Source organism: Dermacentor variabilis, chromosome 10 (assembly GCF_050947875.1).
Source record: "Dermacentor variabilis isolate Ectoservices chromosome 10, ASM5094787v1, whole genome shotgun sequence".
In the NCBI taxonomy this organism is placed as follows: domain Eukaryota; kingdom Metazoa; phylum Arthropoda; class Arachnida; order Ixodida; family Ixodidae; genus Dermacentor; species Dermacentor variabilis.
In genome coordinates this window covers 121,026,586-121,049,808 of record NC_134577.1, presented here as the reverse complement: position 1 = coordinate 121,049,808, position 23,223 = coordinate 121,026,586, and the positions used below count along the sequence as shown (strand labels likewise).

Genomic DNA, 23,223 nt, shown 5'->3' with positions numbered 1-23,223 from the left:
AGCTTAACATACATGGTAAAATTGTTAATTGGATCTCAAGTTTTTTAACCAATCGCTACCAATTTGTTTCCGTAAATGATCACTTTTCCACTTTAGCACAAGTTAAATCTAGCGTTCCTCAGGGATCCGTACTTGGCCCAATCTTATTCTTAATTTACATTAATGACATCAGTAATAACCTGACCTCAACAGTTCGGTTGTTTGCAGATGACTGCGTTCTTTACAGACAAGTTATCACCTCTGAAGACACTAATATTTTACAGGCCGACCTAAACAAAATTTCACTTTGGTGTGAGCAATGGCAAATGGAAATTAATGTTTCTAAAACAAAAACAATGACATTTACCAGAGCCAGTAACATTCACTTAAGTTCATATTTAATTAACAGCATATGCATAGAGAATGTGTGTACATTAAAATATTTGGGAGTCCATTTAACTTCTAACCTTACATGGAATGATCACATTGATGAAATAATTTCGAAAGCAAATAAAACACTTGGATTGATTAGGCGAAATTTGTATTTAGCAAATCAGTCAACTAAATTATTAGCTTACACAGCTCTAGTTCGCTCAAAGATTGAATACGCTTCCATAATATGGAATTCAAATCAGACTTACCTAATAAACAAGCTGGAATCTTTACAAAATAAAGCAGCACATTTCATCACTAAAACATACTCTAGAACATCCAGCATCACGGCTATCAAAGAGTCCCTCCAATTACCGTCTCTACAATACAATACAATTACCGACTGTTAGCACTGCTTTCCCACTTCCACAGATTGTATCATACCCCGTCATCCTTTACAGCATCCCATATCAAACCCCCACAAAAAATTTTCCCCCGCCTCGACCATCTCTTTAAAGTGTGTCCCATGTTTGCGCGTACAAATCTCCTGCGACAATCACCGCTCTTTCTTGCTATTCATCACTGGGACAAGCTGCCAAAAGAAATTGCTTCTATACGTGATGACTCATTTGTAAGTAATTTGAAGCGCAGTTTTACGCATGTTGGGTAAAAGCAGAATTTTATGCCTTTGACGCATTGTAAGTGTATCTACATGCTTTGTATTTCCTTTTTTTTTCTTTTTATATTTTCTTGTTGTATTCGGTGATCTTTACCACGGTGTTCTATATTGCCTTTCCCCCCCTAATTGTGTTTGAAATATCCTGTTGTTAACCCCCCCCCCCCCCCTCTATGTAATGCTTATAAGGGCCTTTAGGGTATCTGAATAAAAAAAAAATATATATGCTAGACTTGCTGCACCTGGTTCAGCGTAGCGCACCTATGGATTCTGGCGGCGACGGTGCTGGGCCTTTGCTCGGGCAGCTCGTTTAGCAGCAGCGGCAGATGAAGGACTTCCACCTGTTGCTTCGCTCATGGCTCAGAACGAACTGGCTTAGATTAAACTACTTGTCTAGGCGGACGGATTATATTATAATATTAACTGTCTGTGAGCCTCGGACAATCCGTCTGGATCAGAACATTTCACACCAGCCGCCGCAAATGGAGCGTAGCTTGGCGCTGCTGCCTCGCTTAGCGGGATGCTGCAGGAAGCAGCGCGTATGCACATGGGAACGTTGCGCGCCGAAGAGGTGGCAGCGACTGACTGATGCTGCTGACGCTGCTAGTGAGTCAACTGAAGGTGGCTTTGTGTTTCGACTTGGGAAAGGCACACCATGATCCGCTGATACCGAGCCGGCACTTCAGCTGCCAGAGAACGCCGCGCGCTCTCCGGTAGCTGCTACAAAGGAGAGGAGGGGGGAAAGGGTACACGCAGTGCCAAACGGCGGTGGCTAGGCGTTATGGTTTGGGCAGCAGCACATCGTCGAGATCAGCCGCCACCGAGACGGCGCTCTGATTGCGGCCGCACATGTGTGGCATTGGAGAAGGAATGAAGAGAGCAAGGCTCGCGCCGTGCGCGAGAGATAGCGCCAGGAGTGCGCACAGCTAGAGCTGTGCGCTGGCCCCAGCTATGGAGCTGGTTATACCAAGGCACGACAGTGCCACGAAACACAGGAACAGGCGCCAAAGAGCTGCGCTGTAAAGGAAGGCTCGTTATACCCACTGTGAGGAAATTTTAGCTTCGTTAAAACGAGGTTTTCAATAGATGTGCATCTATTGGAATTTCAAGGGGTATCATGATTGATAAATACATTGTTTAGCACAATACAACGGACACAAGAAAGGCGACAGGACAAGGCACCTTGTCCTGACGCCTTTCTTGTGTCCATTGTATTGCGCTAAACAAAGCATTCGTGGATCCGCGCCAACTAGCCTGCCAACGCATTGTGCTGAATCACGATTGCTTTGTTATATCCATTAGTTCATTATATCCCGTTTCATTATAATGAGGTTTTACTGTGCTTCCTGAAGAAGCCGATTACCGTCTGGTCATGCTTGGCTGCGACTGCCCGTGTAGGAATTAAGCTTTGGCCACCTTGCTTAGCGGTGTCATAGCCGTTGGGGCTCGCTAATTTTGAATAGTTTTGAATGCTCAGCTAGCCTCAAACCATGCAAAATTTAAGATCAGCCCACATGCACGCTGGCTCCTGGCTGCTCCTTCACAGTGCAAGGCATTGAAGAAGGAGCGGGAGCACCACAAAGGGGATCATAGGCGACCTTTGATTGCCGATAACTCGGCTTCTGCTGGATGCAGTGAAGTACTTTTTGCAGCCAGGTATTTCTGAAATTCTCTATTTCAAGTTCAAATGCATTTCTCAACTTGGATAAAAAGCAGTTTAGAGCCCTTTTTATGAACCCCAGGCGGCCGCATTAATCCAGAGTTCCTCACCACCACATCCTTCATAATCAGATTGTGGTTTTGGCGTGTAATACTATAATTTTTTCCCGTTAATTCTTCTGGTAAACTCAATCCCAATCGAAGGTCTCAGTCAGCATCCATACATTTCAATGGGCAAAGACTGGCTATTTCTCTCCCGATGTTGGCCCTTGTAAGATTATTTGTACACGGCTGGTCAGTGTGCATGTGCCTGGCCTTGTGACCGCAGTGGCCCCAAGGCAGTCTGCCTCGGTGGCACACTGGATGCATCTCTCCCACTGAATGTGCTCTTTGTTGGCCTGCCCTCAGCAGAGCTTCAAGCGAAATCAGCAGCTCACAGTGAAATTTCCTGTTACATAACACGCATATTTTTTTTTAATGCGAAAGCATCATATGCCTTGCGCAAAAATCTGGTGGCGGCGACGGCATGATCAAGCGATGAGACCAAAAATGGCCTATGGTGCTATGAGTAAAAACACGTCGGAAATACTCAGCAATACATCAAATTTGTCAGAGAGGTTCCTGTAAACATAGGAAATTATTGGCTTTGAAAAGAAGATTTGGTACATTTTGATCGGGGTGGAAATCGAACCTGGGCCTCTGGGGTGGCAAGACGACCATGCTTACTCAACACCATGGCGGCTCCACGGTTTTGGAAAGGTGTGCCTAGTGCGTGTGTCATTTTACATGTGACGGCGCAGCCAATGGGGAGAAAGTAGTGCCAGGTCTTGGGTCCGTAAAATGAGCACGCTGCCTCCTGCACATCACTTGCTTTTCGGATTTCATCGGTGGTGTGTCTACTGCGATGGACTCTTGACGCCACGTCATGAGTGTATAAAATGAGCCGGTCTGTGTCCAGCATATGCACAAACACACACATCAGATCAGCAGAAAGAGCTTTAATGCGGGTTGAAAACATCAATCGAAAACATCTTACCAAGGGGTATGTGGTAGTAGTGCTTTCGCATTTCCACATATATGCAGTCATGTCTCTGCCGAATCTTCTGTTGTTTTCTTTTTTTTTTTCAAGAAAATGGGTTCAAGAATTGCCCACTTGTACAGTTGGGTAAGAAACCAAAGCAGCATTTGCGGCATTGGCAGAACTTTAGAGTTACATGAGTGTCATTGAAATTGCCACCACAAGTTGGCAACAAAAAGAGTTTTCGTGTCTGTTGGCAACATTGTTGACAATGATGATGCGTTGCTTTCATTACAAATATAATAGAACCTTGTTGATACAATCCCATTTTCTACTGCAGTAGAATCTCTGTGTACGATAACGTCTGATACGAAGTTTCCAAAAGCCCTGGCCTACATCCATTAGTTTACAGTGTACTAAATTTTGAACGAACTGCTTTTCACACCACAACGGTTTATACAAACAATCGAGCCACCACGTGATACCCAGCAAAGCCAGCGAGGAGGCTTCACCGCTGGTAGCACCAGCAGGCACTGGCTGTTGTCAGGCTGAGAGAGCAGCCAGGCCAATGCGCCAGTCGCGTTCCTGCTGTCATGGCATCCTACATCACTCTGCCTAGACTCCGCTATCACTGCACCATTTTGACATGGTTTTGAGTTCCATCTTGAAGGTTCTGGCTGTCAGATGCATCAGTGATTTTTTTTCCTCAAGTATACAGTAATCCACAAACAGTTTAAACATAGAAGTTAAGAACTAGAACGATCATTAATATATATAAGGAAAAGTAATGAACACAGCACTGATCCCTGGGGGACACCAGAAGTCACAGCAGAAGAAGATGAATGATCATTAACGGTAGCATACAGTCGAAACCACTTATAACAGTATTCAAGTGCCACAAAAATTCCATTGTTATAACCGATAATTATAACTCTGTTGCATGAAAAAATCAAAAAAGGGCGGCGGTAGAGCTGATGTGAGAAAACTATAATGGCAGGGAGGCCAGAGCCCCTTCCCACCACCTTTCTCCATCCAGGTGTCGATTGTGTTCACTCATTTAATGCTTCCTGGGCGCTCCAATCGTGTGTAACAAGCCGCAGCTCTCGGTGTTAAAAGAATGGCACTGCTATAACAACTGCAAAGAGGGGTCATGGGCGGCAAGCGATATGCGAGCTCTGCCGAGGCATCGCATTGGTGGCCCCAAAAGGGGCCTTTTAAAATTGTTAGAAGGCTGTTGCAGCAGCCTGTCAGGTTGAGAAATTGAGAAGAAACGCTGAGGAGAGATCGTCACAGGCATCTTGCCACATACTTCTCACTGGTTTTCACGAGAAAAGCCTATGTCCATCAGACTTGCATGCTTTATGTGAAGCTTGCCGACATCCTTCTTCAATGCATCCAGGCGCTCGACGTAGTGCAGCAGAAGGTTCCTGGAGGAACTGAATCATCTGCCAGGCCTCCTGTAAGGACAATGTTTGGGCAGCCTGCCCTACCACATCATCGCTGCCATTGCTATCTGATGCAAGCATGTTCGTGACGATCGCCTCATCGGTTAGAAGCACTTAGTTTCCAAATCTATAGCCGTGCGCTTTCTTTTCACTGGCAGTGTCGTGTGTTGCCAGTGAAACAATTTCTATGCAACCAACAAAGAGAAACATGAGCGAACTGCGCTGAATGGGGAGCCGGAGGAGCCAATGAGCAACATGCGAGCAACATGTGAGCGGTGCTGTTGGCGCAGTCCATTCTTGTTTCGGAGGGTGGGGCGGCGCATTGCTATGGGCGGAGCCCGTTTGTGTTTGGAGGAGTGGAAGGGTGACGGGAGAGAGATGCACAGAGAAGGCTGGGAATTGAGCGTGCGGTGGCTCTTGGAGCAGCTGGCCATCATGCAGCGGCTCGAATTTCCCATTTTATTTTTGTATTTTCAAGGATTCCGCATTTCACTACCTTTCGGCTCGGACACCCAGCAGCCAGACTTCATTGTTATAAGCAATAATGTGGCATTGGAACATTCTTGCAAGCTGGTTATTTCACCATGCGAAACATGCAAAAGTTGACGGTGCAGCAGCTTCTCATTGCTATAACAAATATATTGTTAAAACCAGTCTCAATATAAGTGGGTTCCAGTTTATTGAGTTGATTAAAGAAAAAAGTCCTTTATCTGTTTAAATATGAGTGTGGAATACTATGCTGAATAAGTTCCAAAGTGAGTAAGTGATATCAGACAGTGTCAAAGGCCTTAATGCAATCAAGTACGATAGTCAGTTTCAATTCTAAGGTCAGAATTAGAAAACGGGTGATTAGTAAACAATAGAAGCTGCATTTCACAAGAAAACATTTTCCGAAAGCTGTGCTGTTAACTGCTAAAGAAACTTTTGAATTCAAGAAAGTCAGCGAGATGCAAAATATTATGTGCTCTAACATTTTACAGGAGATGCAGGTCAAGGAAATCAGTCGGTAGTTGATTGCAGAACAAACATCACAGGATTTATATATGGGAACCATCTTCCTCACCTTCCACTCATTAGGTAGGGCAGAAACATGTAGTGATTGGCAAAATCTTTCGGCAAGGATTACAGATGAATACAATTAAACCTGGATACAGTGAAACCTCGTTAAACTGTAGTTGGCTGGAGATCGGAAAAAGTATGCACTAAACAGTAGTACTGCTTAACCGAAATAGCACGAGATCACCCACTTACCTGTCAAAAAATGGAACTCGGAGAGAGTGCAATGAAAGGGGAAAAACGCAAGGTATTTATTCATTCGCGCGACAAGTGTTATTTTTGTTTCATGCCGCGGAGGCCCCGCAGCGACGACAGCAGCCTCAAACTTACTGAAGCTGTGAGCCAGCTTTTCAGCCAGCCCCCTCTTCTCGGCAAACACTCTCATGCAGATTCTTCATTGGCATTACATATTTCTCCGTGCATGCACGTGGTAGCGCTGCGGAAATCATGGGGTGGCTTTTTGATTGAAGGGTGCTGTTCTCGTTGTGATGATTGCATTCATGAGGCTGACGTAACGCTCAGCTCTAGTCAACACTTCAGCAACAACAGAGGCAACGATGGTGAAAAGACGAACCTCATAGCCAACATCTCTTTGCAGTCGCAGCAGCGCCGCCGAGCACCTTCTTCGCATTCCAAATGCCACACACCGTAGTCAACGGCAGATCCCTGTTGCGTGCTAGCGCCGACTTCTTCGTGTCGCATTCGATAGCACGAACAATGTCTAATTTTTCTTCTATGCTGAGCACCGCCCGATGTCTTTTTTATTCGAGCTTCGGCATGACGCCAGTCCTTTGTTGCACAATGCCACAATGTTCTTAGGCATGGTGCCAAAATGATGTTGATGTGGCTTCACGCGCAAACGTGCAGGGAGCTTGGAGGCCGTTATTCCGATCACCAAGGCACTGTTGTGTTTGCGCAACGAAAAGCGGAAACACTACGTGTTAACCGATACTTACGCAATAAGGTTTATGCGTATACAAAACACATTATGTTCAATGGCCGCTGAATCGAGGATTTGACTTTACTACTTTTTAAACTATACTGTTTAAGCGGGTACGGTTTGATGAGGATTTACTGTATAACGAAATTGACAAATGCTCAAAAATGTTCTTTACAAGGAGGTTTTTTTGTTATATGCAATTTCAGCATGAAATTCCAAAAAAGAAATGCAAACATTAAACAAAGGGGTACTAGAGGTACTCAACCAAAACACATTTATTTAGTTGCAAGAAACTGTGTTGTTTTGCTCTGTTGCTTGTTTGTAAGGGATGGCAACACTGAATGCTCATAAGACATCAAGAAACACAATGCTGCACCATCATAATCTAGCGAGCCCACGACGTGGTGCAAAACGTTCGTGACATCCAGCACTTCCTTCACGGAAGGCAAAGCACATGATGAATCGACCTGCGAAGATCCGTCGTCGTCACTGTAATATTGGACTCTTTCCACCAGCACTTCATCCGAGATCTCTTCAGTAGTGACAGTGCAGTTGCCCGCATAAAAAAAATCCCAAAGCTACATGTGGTCCAGGGTTGCTCCATTTGCACACAGTGAAACCCAAGCTTCAGTGAGATCCGGTGAGCCTGCAAGCTTTTCCTCTTCACTGTCGGTTTCCGCAGCCTGAACCAGTTTCCAGGCCTGAACTAGCTAGCTGGGATGCCAAATTTGGCAGCTACATCCTTCTTTTTTGCCTCCAGAAACAGCGTCCAAGATGGCTATTTTGTCTTCAAGAGTCAATATTTTGCGTTTCTTCGTCGAGGCACTCATCCTTGGAATGGTACACTGAAGCGACTGGATGTGCGGACACAGGAGCCAACTTGCACGCGTGCATGGCGTCAGAAACGAAGGGAGAGATAAAGAGAGACCACGAGACACGAAAAGCTGCAGTCCTTTTCTTAGTAGTGTCACTTGGTGTCAGGTTAACGAAGTGAAGTGCAGAGCTTCTTCTGCACGCCACCAAGAATTATCAAGAGGCTTTAGCCACCGGCAACCCACAAGCGGTAGCAACGTTGCTCAGCACAAGCGGCGGGATGTTTGAAGGGAGGAGGCAATAAGGACACGGCTGTGGCGCGAAGAATCGCGTCGCTGGCCGGCTTAACGGATGCAGGGGTTGCCTCAATGCATGCGCAGGCATGCGTGGACAAGCGCCGTCGCTCCCTAGTCTCTACGCTGGCAGCACTCTGTAGAAGCATCTCTATCGCTAAGGCATGTTTTCATTTCCAGGGGGGCCTCAGGCCCCCCTGGAAATGAACACTCTTTGAACCCCATATATATATATATATTTCTTGCACTTGAAGAAAATTCATGTGACCTCGAAGATTGGGCGCTGAAGTGACGACATTATTTAAGTACATATATACAAGACCTCACAGTAGGAGACAGTATAATTTCACAGCCTGAGTCCTCTCTGTGGTGTAATCTTCCTTCATGTAATTGTCACATACTTGGCTATCATTAATACTGCTTCGCCTTTCCAGTGAAACTGCAGCCTCTCTCTCTCTCTTCTTTTTCAGTCAGTCGAAGTATAAGCGCTGCTATTGATTCTGATTTTGAGTGAAACCGGCTTGGCCTCATTTCAGTTATTGAGTGAATTATATTGTTCCCCAACTATCACGCACCAAGACATAAAAAAAAGAGCAGTTGCCTTACTTGAAGAAAACCTAGTGCATATTGTTTCCAGTAACAGTGCAGTAGCTGCCAGTAATTCTTTCGTTACTGAGAATTAGTTTGGTAAATTCAAGTAATTATTTAACTCGAGAAGTACGGTCCTAATTTTCAAAGTGTCAATGAGGCACTTGTAGGCACTGTAAATGACATCTAACAGCGATGTATTCAGCAACGAACTAATTGCCTACAGTGTTTTTCCAACTAGCAAAGAAACCTTGCGAAAAATGAAAAATGCAAATTAACTGTGCTCTCACCCGCATCATAAAGCAGCGCCGTGAAATAAGCATGAGGGTTTGAGGCCATAAGTGCTAGAACATTTGTGCGCCTAGGACTCAGAGATGGAGCCCTCCGCTGCTGTTTCTTGAACATCAAATCAAACATTTCTATTTTTCCAAAGCATGGTTACAACAAGGATATGCAGAAGAGGGTCCCAAGGTCAGAAGACTGTACCGGGACTCTCTGTACATGATTATTGGATACAAATTACGAAATTAGCAGAGAAATATAGAATTAACCAAGCCAAGAGAAGAAATGCTAGAAACAAAAATAAAACGGCTTGTCTCACGTTTTCATAATTTCTGATGATAGTCTGTGTTTGGTCTACCGCCACACTTCCGTAACTGATATATATATTCGCGGCCTTCCTCTTGTAGTCGGTTCTAGGTCCCAAGGCAAGGATCATTTTTACCTTCTGCTCATTATAGAAAGACAGTGCGACTGGGGCGAAACAAAACGCACCTTTAAACATTGTCACTGACGTCAATTCCCTTTTGTGGTACTAGTTTCTGTGGCAAAAAAACAATAATCGTGCACTTTATCTACGCAAAGACAACAGCCATCGCAGCTTGTTTCCAACTAACGCCAAACGCGATGTGTTACTTTGACTGGGGTGCGGCAGATAAGGCCCTAGCTCGATCACGATGTTTTTCTTTATTTCCTTTATTTCGTTCTGGATAACTGAGAGGGAGCCTGTTCGAGGTCGCTGCTTTATGGTCCAAGTGGAAGCACAGTGACGTGGTATTCTCCATATTTCATGGGGATTATTTATCACTCGGAAAAAAATTAGTACGCAATTAGTACTTCACTTAAAATACCGCAGTTAGATGTCCCTTGGCTGTGCCTTCAAATGCCTCATTGACACATTGGTAATTAGGGTAGTAGGTCTCGAGTTGTATTATTAATCACAATTACCTAATTAAATCTCAGTAACGAAAACATTACTGGCAGCTACTCTGCTGTACTGTAAACAATAAGCACTAGGTTTTGTTCGAGTAACGCATTGCTCTTCTTTTAAATCTTGGTGCATGAAAGGACACCCTGCATATATTTATGATCTTTGCATGGAAGTGACGAATTTTGCATCCCTAATAAATGTAATTTATTACAAATGTTCTTCGTTTCTAGAGTTGTTAGCATTGCTTACTGGAAAGAAAAGCAATACAGTGGAACCTTGGTTATACGTCCCCCAGTTTTGCGACGACCCGGGTCTTACGACGGATTAGCGCCGTCCCGGCAAAGTCCCAATAGAAGCAATGCATTGAAAACCCCGGTTATCCAACGCAATTTTGCCCCTGACCCGCGTTATACGATGACTCTCGCGAAGCACGGGATGGAACGGTGGACAAAAGAAAAGTGCCGTGGGTCTCTCTCCTCGCTCCAACTCTGCACATGCGGAGCGCTTGACACCGCTCGACCGGTTCACCCCGGTGCAGCTTTCTGCCCTGCCTCATCTCATCGTTCCTTTCTCTCTCCCCCACCAGCAGCCACCCGCGACGCTCGCTGTGCTGAAATAGCGCCTTTCCTTCTCCACAATCACTTTCTCCCTCTCTTCTCGGTGGCGTTGCCTCTCGTCACGTTGGGGAAGCGCTTCTCTCCTTCCACTTTCACAGCAGCAGATCGCCAACAAGGTAGCGTGGAGAGGCCTAGGTTTATTGCATGTGTTCTTCGTCATAATCTTAGCTACAGCAGAGGTTTTGAGTTGTGTGGAGAAACGTGACGCACGATGTCCCGAAAGCAGACAGTTCTGTTGCTCGGCAATAAGCTGAATATTATCAAGGAAGCGGAAGAGAGGCATGGAGCCGCAAAAGCCAGCATTGCCTCGGACCTTAAGATACCCGAATCTTCGCTTAAGACGATCCTGGCAAACAAAGGGGTGATATAGCATAATGCCAACAAGTTCGGGCTCAAGCGGTAAGTGGCAAAAGAAGGACAGCATGAGAAGTTAGAAAAAGTTCTTGTCAAGTGGCTGCATCAAGCACTGAGCTCTGCGACCAATGTTGACGGCGTCATTCTAAAAGAAAAGGTGTCGAACAGGTGGCTGGATCGCTTTAAGAAACGAAACAAGATTGTGTACAGCCGCTCCTGCAGAGAAAGCACTTCCATGGACGTTTCGACCGTAAACGAGTGGATGGAGTCGCTGCCAGAGATGATTGCTGCATACAAGCCCTGCGACGTTTTCAACGCCGATGAGAGCAGTATTTTTTACCATATGTAGCTCGAGCAAACCCTTTTGTTTAAGGGTGTCAGCTGTCATGGTGGCAAGCGTAGTAAAGAGCGTGTGACGGCACTATTCTGTGCTAACGAGGACGGTTCCGAGAGGCTGTCCGTGCTCGTTGTTGGAAAGTTTGCAAAGCCACGGTGCTTTAAGAACTTGAAGGCACTGCCGTTGCAGCTACAATTTCAACAAAAAGGTGTGGATGATGTCTTCGCTCTTACGCAATTTTTTGCAGCAGCTGGTTAACAAAATGGGTGCTAAGGCAAGGAAAATATTGCTTTCCGGGACAACGCACCGTGCCACCCACCCGATACGTCCAGCCTGAGGAACATAAATGTCGGTTTTTTTTTTTTCCACCCAACTGCACAAGCTGGCTGCAACCGCTGGATACCGGCACCATTCAGTGTGTCAAGCAAGGGTACCAGAAGCGGTTCATGCAGCGTCGGCTGGCGGCTATGGAGCGCAGCGAGTCGGGAAGAAAGATCACTGGGCTCGACGCCATGCATTTTATTGCCAATTCGTGTAATGCAATGTCGCGAAGCACAATCACTAACTGATTCAAACACTGTGGCTTTAAGCGAGAGACTGCCTCCTCTGCTGGGGACGCAACAACCTTGATGCCGCTTGAGGCCGATGCAGGCTTCATCTATGACGATTTCGAGGGTTTAAACCTCACTACGACCTTAGCCGAGAACATGGAGGCCGTCGACAACGTTATAATCTGCGGCGAGGGGGCGCTGGATGACGCCATCGAGGAAGCTTTGCCTAGTTCCAATATCGCTGCGACATCGGATGAGGACAATGATGACGCCATATATGCTGTGCCTGTGCCTACCACGTTCACCGAGGTGCTACGGCACATAGACAGCATCCGGAACTTCATCTCTTCACGCAAGGCCGCAGAGGACCTCCTTTTGAACATTGCCCAACTCGAGCGAAAGCTCTTGGTTCACGGATCAAATAAGGTTCGAAAGAAACTTTCCGACTTTTTTTAAAGTTTGCGCCGGCTGTTGGGAATTGCGGCCGTGGGCAGTGGAGTGCTGTAAAGGTTCGTTTCGGCATCATGATGATCTTTCGACATCAAACATTCACTAAATTGCCAAACTACATTTGTATATGTTTTCCGGCTGCTAGACACCACGTAATGGCCACAGCTGCTGCATTTCGATGTGGGCAAAATGTGAAAACTCCTGTGTGCTTAGATTTAGGGGCACGTTAAAGAACCCCAGGTGGTCCAAATTTCCGGAGTACCTTGGTTTTCCAGTTTTGGCACGCAAATCCCATAATTTAATTTTGAAAAGTACTCAGGGAAAATTTAAAGGCACTCAGGGAAAACCTGGAAAACTCAGGGAATTTGGAAATGTCAACTTGATAGACACCCTGGTTTGACAGCGCGTGTGGCATAGTACCATTGGAAGCATACTGCATTCTTTTAATAGTAAATAACCTAAACATGCCGCTATTCTCTGAGGTGGGGTCAGTCTGAGGGTGCATTGCTTGCAGAAATTGAAGCAACCTACAGTCACCGCATTGGTTGAACGAGCTATGTGCCACCCTTGTGCATTGCTTGCACAGCCGTGAATGGTGCAGGCAAAAGGACAGATCACTCATTCATTGCAGCTGCAACACTTGTGTTGGTGTGTTCAACTGCTGCGACGATGGCGTCGAGGAAGCAAAAGTACTTACTCCCTCAAGGAAAAGCTGAACATGCTCACTCATCCAACACCTTGGCTTGGCATGCGCAACGTCTTAGTGGTCACGTGATCTTCTGTGGGTGTGAGGCCAGTCGATAAGCCATGACGCGTACACTCTCTTCATGCAATAAATGTTCGAGGTGATATGAACAAGCACATGTGCCATTTATTGGAAGCCACTTGCGGGTGGGGTAAGCATGTTGGATGTCTAATGCTTACCCAGTGCATATCCATTGTTGGATGTCAAGGAATGTTCTGAATTTTGAAGACTCGGCAACATTGAAGTTCGCTTTGAGACAAGCACGCATGCTTTTCGCTCTCGGCACATGACACCATCAAGTGTACTCTGTTCATGTGTCTTTAGACATGTTACACCACGCTTTAGCAAGTAAGTGGATGTTTACTGCAATTCACACTGGCCATAACACTACGAGCCTTCTTCGTTCCATCATCATCAGCAGCAGCAGCCTGGTTGCGCTCACTGCAGGGCAAAGGCCTCTCCCACACTTCTCCAACTACCCCTGTTATGTACTAATTGTGGCCACGTCATCCCTGCAAACTTCTTAATCTCATCTGCCCACCTAACTTTCTGCCACCCCCTGCTACGCTTCCCTTCACTTGGAATCCAGTCCATAACCCTTAATGACCATCGGTTATCTTCCCTCCTCATTGCATGTCCTGCCCATGCCCATTTCTTTTTCTTGATTTCAACTGAGATGTCATTAACTCGCGTTTGTTCCCTCATCCAATCTGCTCTTTTCTTATCCCTTAACATTACACCCATCATTCTTCTTTCCATAGCTCGTTGCGTCGGCCTCAATTTAAGTAGAACCCTTTCCGTAAGCCTCCAGATTTCTACCCCATACGTGAGTACTGGTAAGACACAGCTGGTTATACACTTTTCTCTTGAGGTATAATGGCAACCTGCTGTTCATGATTTGAGAATGCCTGTCAAATGCACCCCAGCCCATTCTTATTCTTCTGATTATTTCAGTCCCATGATCCGGATCTGCGGTCACTACCTGTCCTAAGTAGATGCATTCCCTTACCACTTCCAGTGCCTCGCTACCTATCGTAAACTGCTGTTCTTTTCCTAGACTGTTAAACATTAGTTTTCTGCAGATTAATTTTTAGACCCACCCTTCTGCATTGCCTCTCCAAATCAGTGAGCGCGTATTGCAATTGGTCCCCTGAGAATACTAAGCAAGGCAATATCATCAGCGAATCGCAATTTACTAAGGTATTCTCTATTAACTCTTATCCGCAATTCTTCCCAATCCAGGTCTCTGAATACCTCCTGTAAACATGCTGTGAATAGCATTGGAGAGATCGTATCTCCCTGCCTGATGCCTTTCTTTATTTGGATTTTGTTGCTTTCTTTATGAAGGACTACGGTGGCTGTGGAACAGCTATAGATATATTTCAGTAGTTTTACATACGGCTCGTCTACACCCTGATTCCGTAATGCCTCCATGACTTCTGAGGTTTCGACTGACTAAAACGCTTTCTTGTAATCAATGAAAGCTATATATAAGGGTTGGTGGTTGTATTCCACACATTTCTCTATCACCTGATTGATAGTGTGAATATGGTCTATTGTTGAGTAGCCTTTACGGAATCCTGCCTGGTCCGTTGCTTGACAGAAGTCTAAGGTGTTCCTGATTCTATTTCCGATTACCTTAGTAAATACTTTGTAGGCAATGGACAGTAAGCTGATTGGTCTATAATCTTTCAAGTCTTTGGCGTCCCCTTTCTTATGGATTAGGATTATGTTAGCATTCTTCCAAGATTCCGGTACGCTCAATGTCATGAGGCATTGCATATACAGGGTGGCCAGCTTCTCTAGAACAATCTGCCCACCATCCTTCAACAAATCTGCTGTTACCTGATCCTCCCCAGCTGCCTTCCCCCTTTGCATATCTCCCAAGACTTTCTTTACTTCTTCCGGCGTTACCTGTGGGATTTCAAATTCCTCTAGACTATTTTCTCTTCCATTATCTTCGTGGGTACCACTGGTACTGTATAAATCTCTATAGAACTCCTCAGCCACTTGAACTATCTCATCCGTATTAGTAATGATAATGCCGGCTTTGTCTCTTCTGACGCATACATCTGACTCTTGTCAATTCCTAGTTTCTTCACTGCTTTTAGGCTTCCTCCATTCCTGAGAGCATGTTCAATTCTATCCATATTACCTTATGTCAGCTGTCTTACGCTGTGGTGTTCTCCTCATGCCTGCTAGCCGAGTTGCTATCCACAAAACATGCCGGTGGGCACGCGACAAATCTAGAAGTCCGACTCACCGCGACCGGATATAGCGAGCGTATATGTTCGCCCCATGCTGGATCCCAACGCCTGGTCATTCGTGTGTACGGTCACGCGAGCGGTGGCGCATTTGAAGGCAGGCCACACGAGGCGGTCTCGAAGAAGCATGGATCGGCGCCCGCGCGGGACGTCCGCGCCGTTTGACGATCTCGAACCCAAAAAGAGCAAGCGCCTTGTCTTTCGGAGCCCAAGTAACCCCGCCTGTCGGCGGCATTAGCAGAGCAACGCTCGCGCCCTCTCTCGTACGGCGCGTCAACCACTCCGACCGCCACGGGCACCAGGCCACGTGGCGAAGCTGGATTACAGGAGACGCGCTGTGCGAGAAAACATATCAAGGGACGCATGAGAGTCGCGCATCCCCACAACGCTTGTTGATTAACTTCGAAAGTTCTGCCAGTTCTATTCTAGCTGTAGGGTTAGAGGCTTTCATACATTGGGGTTTCTTGATCAGATCTTTCCTCTCCTGCGATAGCTTACTGGCATCCTGTCTAACGGAGTTACCGCCGACTTCTATGGCACACTCCTTAATGATGCCCATAATATTGTCATTCATATCTTCAACACTAAGGTCCTCCTCCTGAGTTAAAGCTGAATACCTGTTCTGTAGCTCAATCAGGAATTCCCCTATTTTCCCTCTTACCGCTAACTCATTCACCAGCTTCTTATGTACCAGTTTCTTCCGTTCCCTCCTCAAGTCTAGGCTAATTCGAGCTCTTGCCATCCTGTGGTCACTGCAGCGCACCTTGCCGAGCACGTCCACATCTTGTATGATGCCAGGGTTAGCGCAGAGTTTAAGGTCTATTTCATTTCTAGTCTCGCCACTCGGGCTCCTCAACGTCCACTTTCGGCTATCCCGCTTGCAGAAGAAGGTATTCATTATCCGCATATTATTCTGTTCTGCAAACTCTAATAATAACTCTCCCCTGCTATTCCTAGAGCCTATGCCATATTCCCCTACTGACTTGTCTCCAGCCTGCTTCTTGCCTACCCTGGCATTGAAGTCGCCCATCATTACAGTGTATTTTGTTTTGACTTTACCCATCGCCGATTCCACGTCTTCATAGAAGCTTTCGACTTCCTTGCCATCATGAGTGGATGTAGGGGATGTAGACCTGTACGACCTTCAATTTGTACCTCTTATTAAGTTTCACAACAAGACCTGCCACCCTCTCGTTAATGCTATAGAATTCCTGTATGTTACCAGCTACTATACACTTATTGATCAGGAATCCGACTCCTAGTTCTCGTCTCTCCGCTAAGCCCCGGTAGTACAGGACGTGCCCGCTTTTTAGCACTGTATATGCTTTTTTCGTCCTCCTAACTTCACTGAGCCCTGTTATATTGCATTTACTGCCCTCTAATTCCTCCAATAGCACTGCTAGACTCGCCTCATTAGATAACGTTCTAGCATTAAACGTTGCCAGGTTCAGATTGCAATGGCGGCTTGTCGGGAACCAGGGATTCTTATCACCCTCTACTGCGTCGGAGGTTTGACCGCTGCCGTGGTCAGTTGCTTCACACCTACTAGGGACTGAGGGCCGGGGTTTGATTGTTGTATTCATATAGGAGGTTGTGGCCAAGTGCAGCACCAGGGTGGCCAATCCTGCTCTGGTGAGGGTGTGCATTACCGGTTCTGGTCACCGGGATCAGGCTGCACTCCAGGCCTGTTTATGCAATTTTATCAACACGCGGATTTTTTTCTTTTAATCTCTTTTTTTAATCCTGTGGAAAATTGCACCGCGCCGGGATTCGAACCACAGTCCTCTTGCACGTGAGGCAGATGCTCTACCTCTAAGCCACCGTTGACCATTCGTTTAATAATAGTCAAATACCATCATTGCTATCTATCAATGCTTTGCCTTTTGGCTGAAACTGTGAAATCCTTTTAGTCACTTCTGCTCATAAGTTTTTCTAGATAGTATGTTTTTCTTGTGCTTTTTTGCACAATGTATGAACGATGTTCTACTGTATTCGCTCAAAAGAGAAGTTATTCTATTGATGGCATCAAGGCTGTGTCACATGTTTTTTGCTCGTTAGTCTTGCATGATGAACTGGCTAAGGGGATAACTCAGATGTGGGTTACCATCCTGATTGAAATGGCTGCAGAGTTGCTAAAAGAATGCGAACACAGTGGACCGCACCAAGGACTTGTAGCCCATCGTGATAAAGCACTATCTGAGAGGGATGATGGTAAACCTTAGTAAATCTAATTAAATTTCCACTCTGTAACGTAATGTTTGTAAGCTTTATCATTTTTCTGATTGCCAGAATTTTGAAGCATGCTGCATTTTTCCTTGTTAAAATTGGGTGCACATTAGGTTTAGATGCGCATTAGATTAGGGCATGCGTTGAAATGCAGCAGTGCATATGGGCATTTTTTCTGCTTCTTTTCTACCTGCTGATTATTCTAATCAATCCCATTGGCTCCACCAAGATAGAATTAACACTTTAACCCCCAATCCTTAGTTGTACTCGCCATGGGAGGTTTTACCAATATCGCTGCTATCTCCCAGGTGGTTTTCTTATGGGGATAGACTACATGGCTAGTTGGACATCAGCAGCATGAAAATTTTCAACTGCAAGTTTGCTTATTGCCTGAAAGGTGCTAAGTAGCTTCTTAATTGATCACTTCTTAATTGATCACACATAGTAGCAAAATTGTAGCAGAGGATTAGCTAAGCTGACATGGGTCTGCTGCGCGGGAACTTTCGAGATACAGTAGACTTCCTTTAATGTGACTTGTGTTAATTCTGTCTCGACCAAAGGCCCCAGCCGTTGCACCCTTAAAAAAAAAAAAAAGCAATAACGCTTGTGTACCAAGCTGTGGGTGGATGCTAAAGAAACCAAGGTGGTCAGAATCCACCCAGAGTTTACAAATACATCAGCTACCATGTGTTTTTTCGGGAAAATCCTCATGTACTAATCAGTTAGAGCTCACCCCTCCTCTTCTCTGTTGGACACTAATCAGAATGAGACACTGTGTATGACGAGTATACAATAGGTGGTGTTCAGAACCACCCTTCAGTGAGAGCTCCCTCGAAGAAACAGAAGTCAATCTCAAAGAATTAATTGTTTGGCTAGTTGGCTTTACATTGCTGACAAGCAAAATTAGCGCAGACAAAAAGACTAGCGCTACCAGTGCCTGCCTTTGTCTTTTCTTTCCGTGCAAGTTGTCATTTTGTTTGCAGCAATTTTCTTCGTTGGCAATCTCGAATGCCATGCTTTTGTAAACTGCAAGTGCCAGAAGTGATTGCTGGAGCTGGAAACACATCATATTCACCATGTTTTGGATGTTACCTATATTAGTTGAACGAGGCAACACATCTTTTTTATGTTTAAGCTGCCACCACTTGTTTTTCGTGTTAGTGACACAGCACTTTCTACTGTGCAGTAACCGCAGAGACTGGTGTGGATCTGCCAACACGGGACCCCAAGCTCATCGAGCGTGTCACGACAAATTTCAACAACTCACTTATCTTCGACCCCTCCAAGTGCCGCATGGCCTACACCATACGGGATCCTGTTGTTTTTGGTGAGCAGAGTGTGTCCAACCGTTATTGTATTTTGTATGTGGAACGGTCGTGGCTGTAATTTACCTGTTACGTGCACATTGCAACATGTAGCACTTCATGATGTTCAGTAATGCCAAATGAAAAAGAAAAATTTGTTAGGTTGAAGGAAGGTTGGTGCTGTGGAGATGATAATGTCTGCCACTGATACGACACAGCTAGTACTCGCATTCTTTTTAAGGAAAAAAATTGGCCTTTTTGGTCCATTGTTGCTGCAAGCAATGCTCACTGCCAGTTTATTACTAATTACCCTTATTTTTACTCTATGTGCTATGGCTGCCAAATGCTACTCGAGTGCACAATATCATGCTCTGGAGTCGGGTATACGTGTCCCAGTGTGCAACACAACATTCAATTTAGCAAAACTTGTTGCTGAACTAGTTGGTTCATGACATAAAAACAGAGGTTACGGCGCTAAGCAGATGAGAATGAAGTGACACAAAAAGCTGGTTGGTTCAAAACTTAAACAAGGGTTATGGCGCTAGGCAGACGAGGATGAAGTGGGACACGAACGACGTATACGGGTGCCTGTATATGTCGTTTGTGTCTCACTTCGTCCTCGTCTGCTTAGCACCGTAACCTTTGTTTTTGAAACAACATTCAGCACATGGATTTTATTGGGGACATTGCATTATTTTGCTTGGTTAATGACTGTGGTAACTAATAATAATACTTCAGCCCCAAACAGATGTGTCATGTGACATGCACTGTACTGGTTCACTATGTGTGGCATTCTAGTGCTGGGCATGGGGTCACAGATTTGATTCTCTGTCGCCCCAGCCACATATCAGTGGGGACAGAATAGGAAATAAGAATGACGGCATCCCGGCATCATCATACACAGTTTAGGTGGCAAAATTTTGATAGAGCAACAGGAAAGCATGACCAATCATTACAGAGGCCTTCCCCGCTGCATCGAATAGAGCAATATTTGTCTTCAGTATTCATGGAAGCATTGTCTCGCGTCTAACATGACTTATTTTCCATGCTCAAAGAATGTTGCAGGGCCCCTTTAAAGAACCCCACGTTGTCAAACTTAATCCGGAGTCGCATACCGTATTACACGATTGTAAGTCAACCTCTTCTTTAAAATTTGAGCATCTGAAGTAGGGGGGTCGACTTACAATCGAAACCAAAACCTAGCATCGCAAGAAAGAAAAAAAAGCGAGACCAACAGGATATCAGGGAAGCTATAATGTAGTTCCAATTTTATGTTTGCTCTGCAGCCCCACCCGTGGCTTTCTGCTATCCCACGCATTTGTTCGCTTTTCGAAAAGGTTTTTCAACATTTTTGAGAATTTTACAGCGCACACAGCACTCGTGTGGGGGTGTCGATAGTTCATGGAAGTGCCACTGTTCCATTTGCGGCGGCACCCCCAGAACGGCAGCGCTTGCGGGGAGTATCGATAGTTCATGGAAGAGAATACACCGCTCGCATGTTTCTAAAAGACGTGTTTTTTGCCGCAATTGAACACACACAAAAGGAAGACGCATAAAGACAACACAGGCGCACCAAGCACCAACTAGGCCAACAAGCAGTTCTGTTGCAACACATCGCGTGTTTCTCTTTCCCTGTAGCTCTTTAGTTTCATGCGTTCGATTTGACTGCCAGCCACGTGCTAATTTCGTTCTTCTTCAGTCATCATGAGTGCTCCGAGTCCACTAAACATTCGGTGCTCGTTCACAGTGGCGTTGACGTGGGCTGCCATCCTCTACACTGAAGAAACAAATAACTGCGCAGCGAGCCGCAAGTTTGAGGTTTCTTGATGTGTGGTGTGAGAGTGGCGATGGCAGCGAAACAATATTTTTACCTGTGACGGTAAGCGAAAAGGTTTCCACGGGCCGAAGTCGGGACGCTTTCTGGAGCTAAAGGCCAAGCTTGCGGCGTACGTCGCTGAAATGCGTGATCGGTCCCTGCCAGTGACGTGCGACATAGTCATGAGACAAGCCTGTATCTTCGCCTTTTAAGGACCTTCTCCGCCATGAGTACGAGTGGCTCGCGGCAAAAGTCCGCGAACTTACGCCAACCAGACATGTCAGAAGAGCCTCCCTGATGGCTCTGTGTGGTTGGGTGCTTTCGGCGTGGACTTGTGTATATATGCAAATGCGGAATTTCGCTGGACGGCGACGTGCTTCGGGACCGTAGCAGCAATGACGACGGCAGCACTAGTGAGGAGGAGTAGTCCAGTGACCATGCCAGCTTCTAATAAATTTTCATTATGGAATGCACCTGCGGGCATGCTCTTATTTTTTTTTTCTGTCACACGCGATATGGGGTGTGGTGGTCGACTTACATTCGTGTAAATACGGTACTACGCGTGAATCATTCATATCGTGGTTTGGCACATAAGAACACCAGAATGTTGTCAAAATGCAAAATTGTCAATGGGATTAGGTTGAAGTGCACAAAAACAACATCAAAATTCATTTGTAGTCCTCCGTGGTCACAGTATTTGAAACATTGATACCATATGATCAAGGCCAGACGTTACTAAATCACGACAGCCAACTTACTGTTCTCGTTGAAAAGAAAAGTTTACAGTAATTTCATTCTATGAGCGCTAACATATGAAACAAACTTGGAGGCAAACAAAACAGATTGAGAAGAAGATTAAGAGCCACACAACGAATGATGAAATGAAAATTAAGCGTAACATTAAAAAGCACTGAAGACAATGAATGGTGTGGATTAGACTGTAAATAGGGGCAGCCATTATTCTAGTTGACATTAAGGGGAATTAAATGGAGCTGGGCAGGCCATGGAATATGTAGGGCAGATAACTGACAGTCTATTAGTTACAGAATGGGTGCCGAAAGAAGGAAAGCACAGTTGAGGATGGCACAGAACTAGGTGGTCTGATGAAATTAGGAAATTTACAGGCATAAACTAAAAGAAGCTAAATCTTTCTAGTGTCGCACAATCTCTATACCTTATTGTTGTTTTCCCAGGAACTGACTTCAACAGCAAACCCCGTGGCTTTGCCAAGAGGTGAGTGGTGTGAAGCTTGTCTTTACACATCCTAGAAATTTCTTATAGAAACTGTACTAACAAAAAACTTTGTATTTTGCAGGATTGAAGTGAAGTCGAGGATGTTTGACGCTTGTCTTGTCATTGACGGTGGCTTGTCCTTTGTCTTCAATGATGGTGCAACAGCAGTGTTTGAGATTTTCGACGAGGACGCTTTGCGGACGGTGCAATTTGCCGACTGAATCTTCCCGGCTTTCTTTTTTCTTTTAACTGCGGAGACTGTGTTCTTAACACGCAACTTTTGCCAGTTGCAGCTCAGTTTCGGGGAGAGTGGCGAGCCTTGTTTGCCGTTTCCAAGCTTGGGTGTATTTCCTTTATTGCAGAATGCTGCACTTGGAGCCACATGTGCTCAAGCTGCGTTATTTTTTTTTTCCTTTCGTTTGGTGCGCCATTTGTGACAAGTGCCTTTAGATAACACAGAACAAATATATATATATGTATGTGTGTGTGTATACATATAGTACATTTGCTAAATATATCTTGTCATTGTCTTGAGCATTGCGAGAGGATTATTCTTACTGTCAAAAGTATCGTTCTATTGCCCAGCCTCGTTTTTGTTCCGAACGAGTTTTGTGTGAGCTAAATGAATTTCTCGTCTGCTGCTTTTGTGAGGTGGGGTCTCTGCTTCCTTTAAACTTTTTTTACCTCTTCATTTGGTCTTTGCAAACCTATTGTGCATTGCAGAGAAGCACAGGGGAGTGTATATGGTTGCATATCGGAGCTCTGTTTTCTAGACATTCATGCCCAGTGCTCCTTGCCTTCCTGAAGTTGAGGTGCAACTGGAAAACTTGCATTCTCTCCTCTTGTCTGTGCCTATGTATATACAGATATTAATTTCTTTTAACAATGCTTGGGACTTGTACACTTGCTCTATCTCTCTTCTCTTTCTTTCAGCGCATTCTTTTTCCTTTTTTTTTTTGTCAATGTCTGTCGGATCTCATGCCGGCCTAAAGTCATTAGTGAAATAAATATATTTTTATACGCGCATTTTCTTTAATAGTCTTGGGGACACCCGACCGACTAATAAGAATGTGCACCTCAGCTCACCTCACTGGTCGCAGTAGTCTTGGAAGCAACGCAGCCATGTTCACCAAGCCGGCTCCGATATGCCTTGGCGCTGCTCACACTGCCATTGCTGCATGCATTCACTGCAGCTGCAGTCTGGTTCAAGCTCGAGGGAACTATGGAAGACAAGAACATTTGCAACTGGCGTGAAATCAAATGCAAACAATTCTGAA

General features: G+C 45.3%; 1 protein-coding gene across 2 annotated transcripts in view; it reads left to right on the top strand.

Annotated features, from left to right (window-relative positions):
- Nadk2 (NAD kinase 2, mitochondrial) overlaps positions 1 to 22,972 on the top strand; it is a 95,586-nt gene extending 72,614 nt beyond the window's left edge. For both annotated transcript variants that reach the window (XM_075673350.1, XM_075673348.1), the window contains exons 7-9: positions 18,780 to 18,920; positions 21,907 to 21,946; positions 22,029 to 22,972. In XM_075673350.1, coding sequence (XP_075529465.1) covers positions 18,780 to 18,920; positions 21,907 to 21,946; positions 22,029 to 22,167 — 320 coding nt within the window. In that variant the 3' untranslated portion in view covers positions 22,168 to 22,972. The remainder of the gene's footprint in view (positions 1 to 18,779; positions 18,921 to 21,906; positions 21,947 to 22,028) is intronic.
- Positions 22,973 to 23,223: the final 251 nt, after the last annotated feature.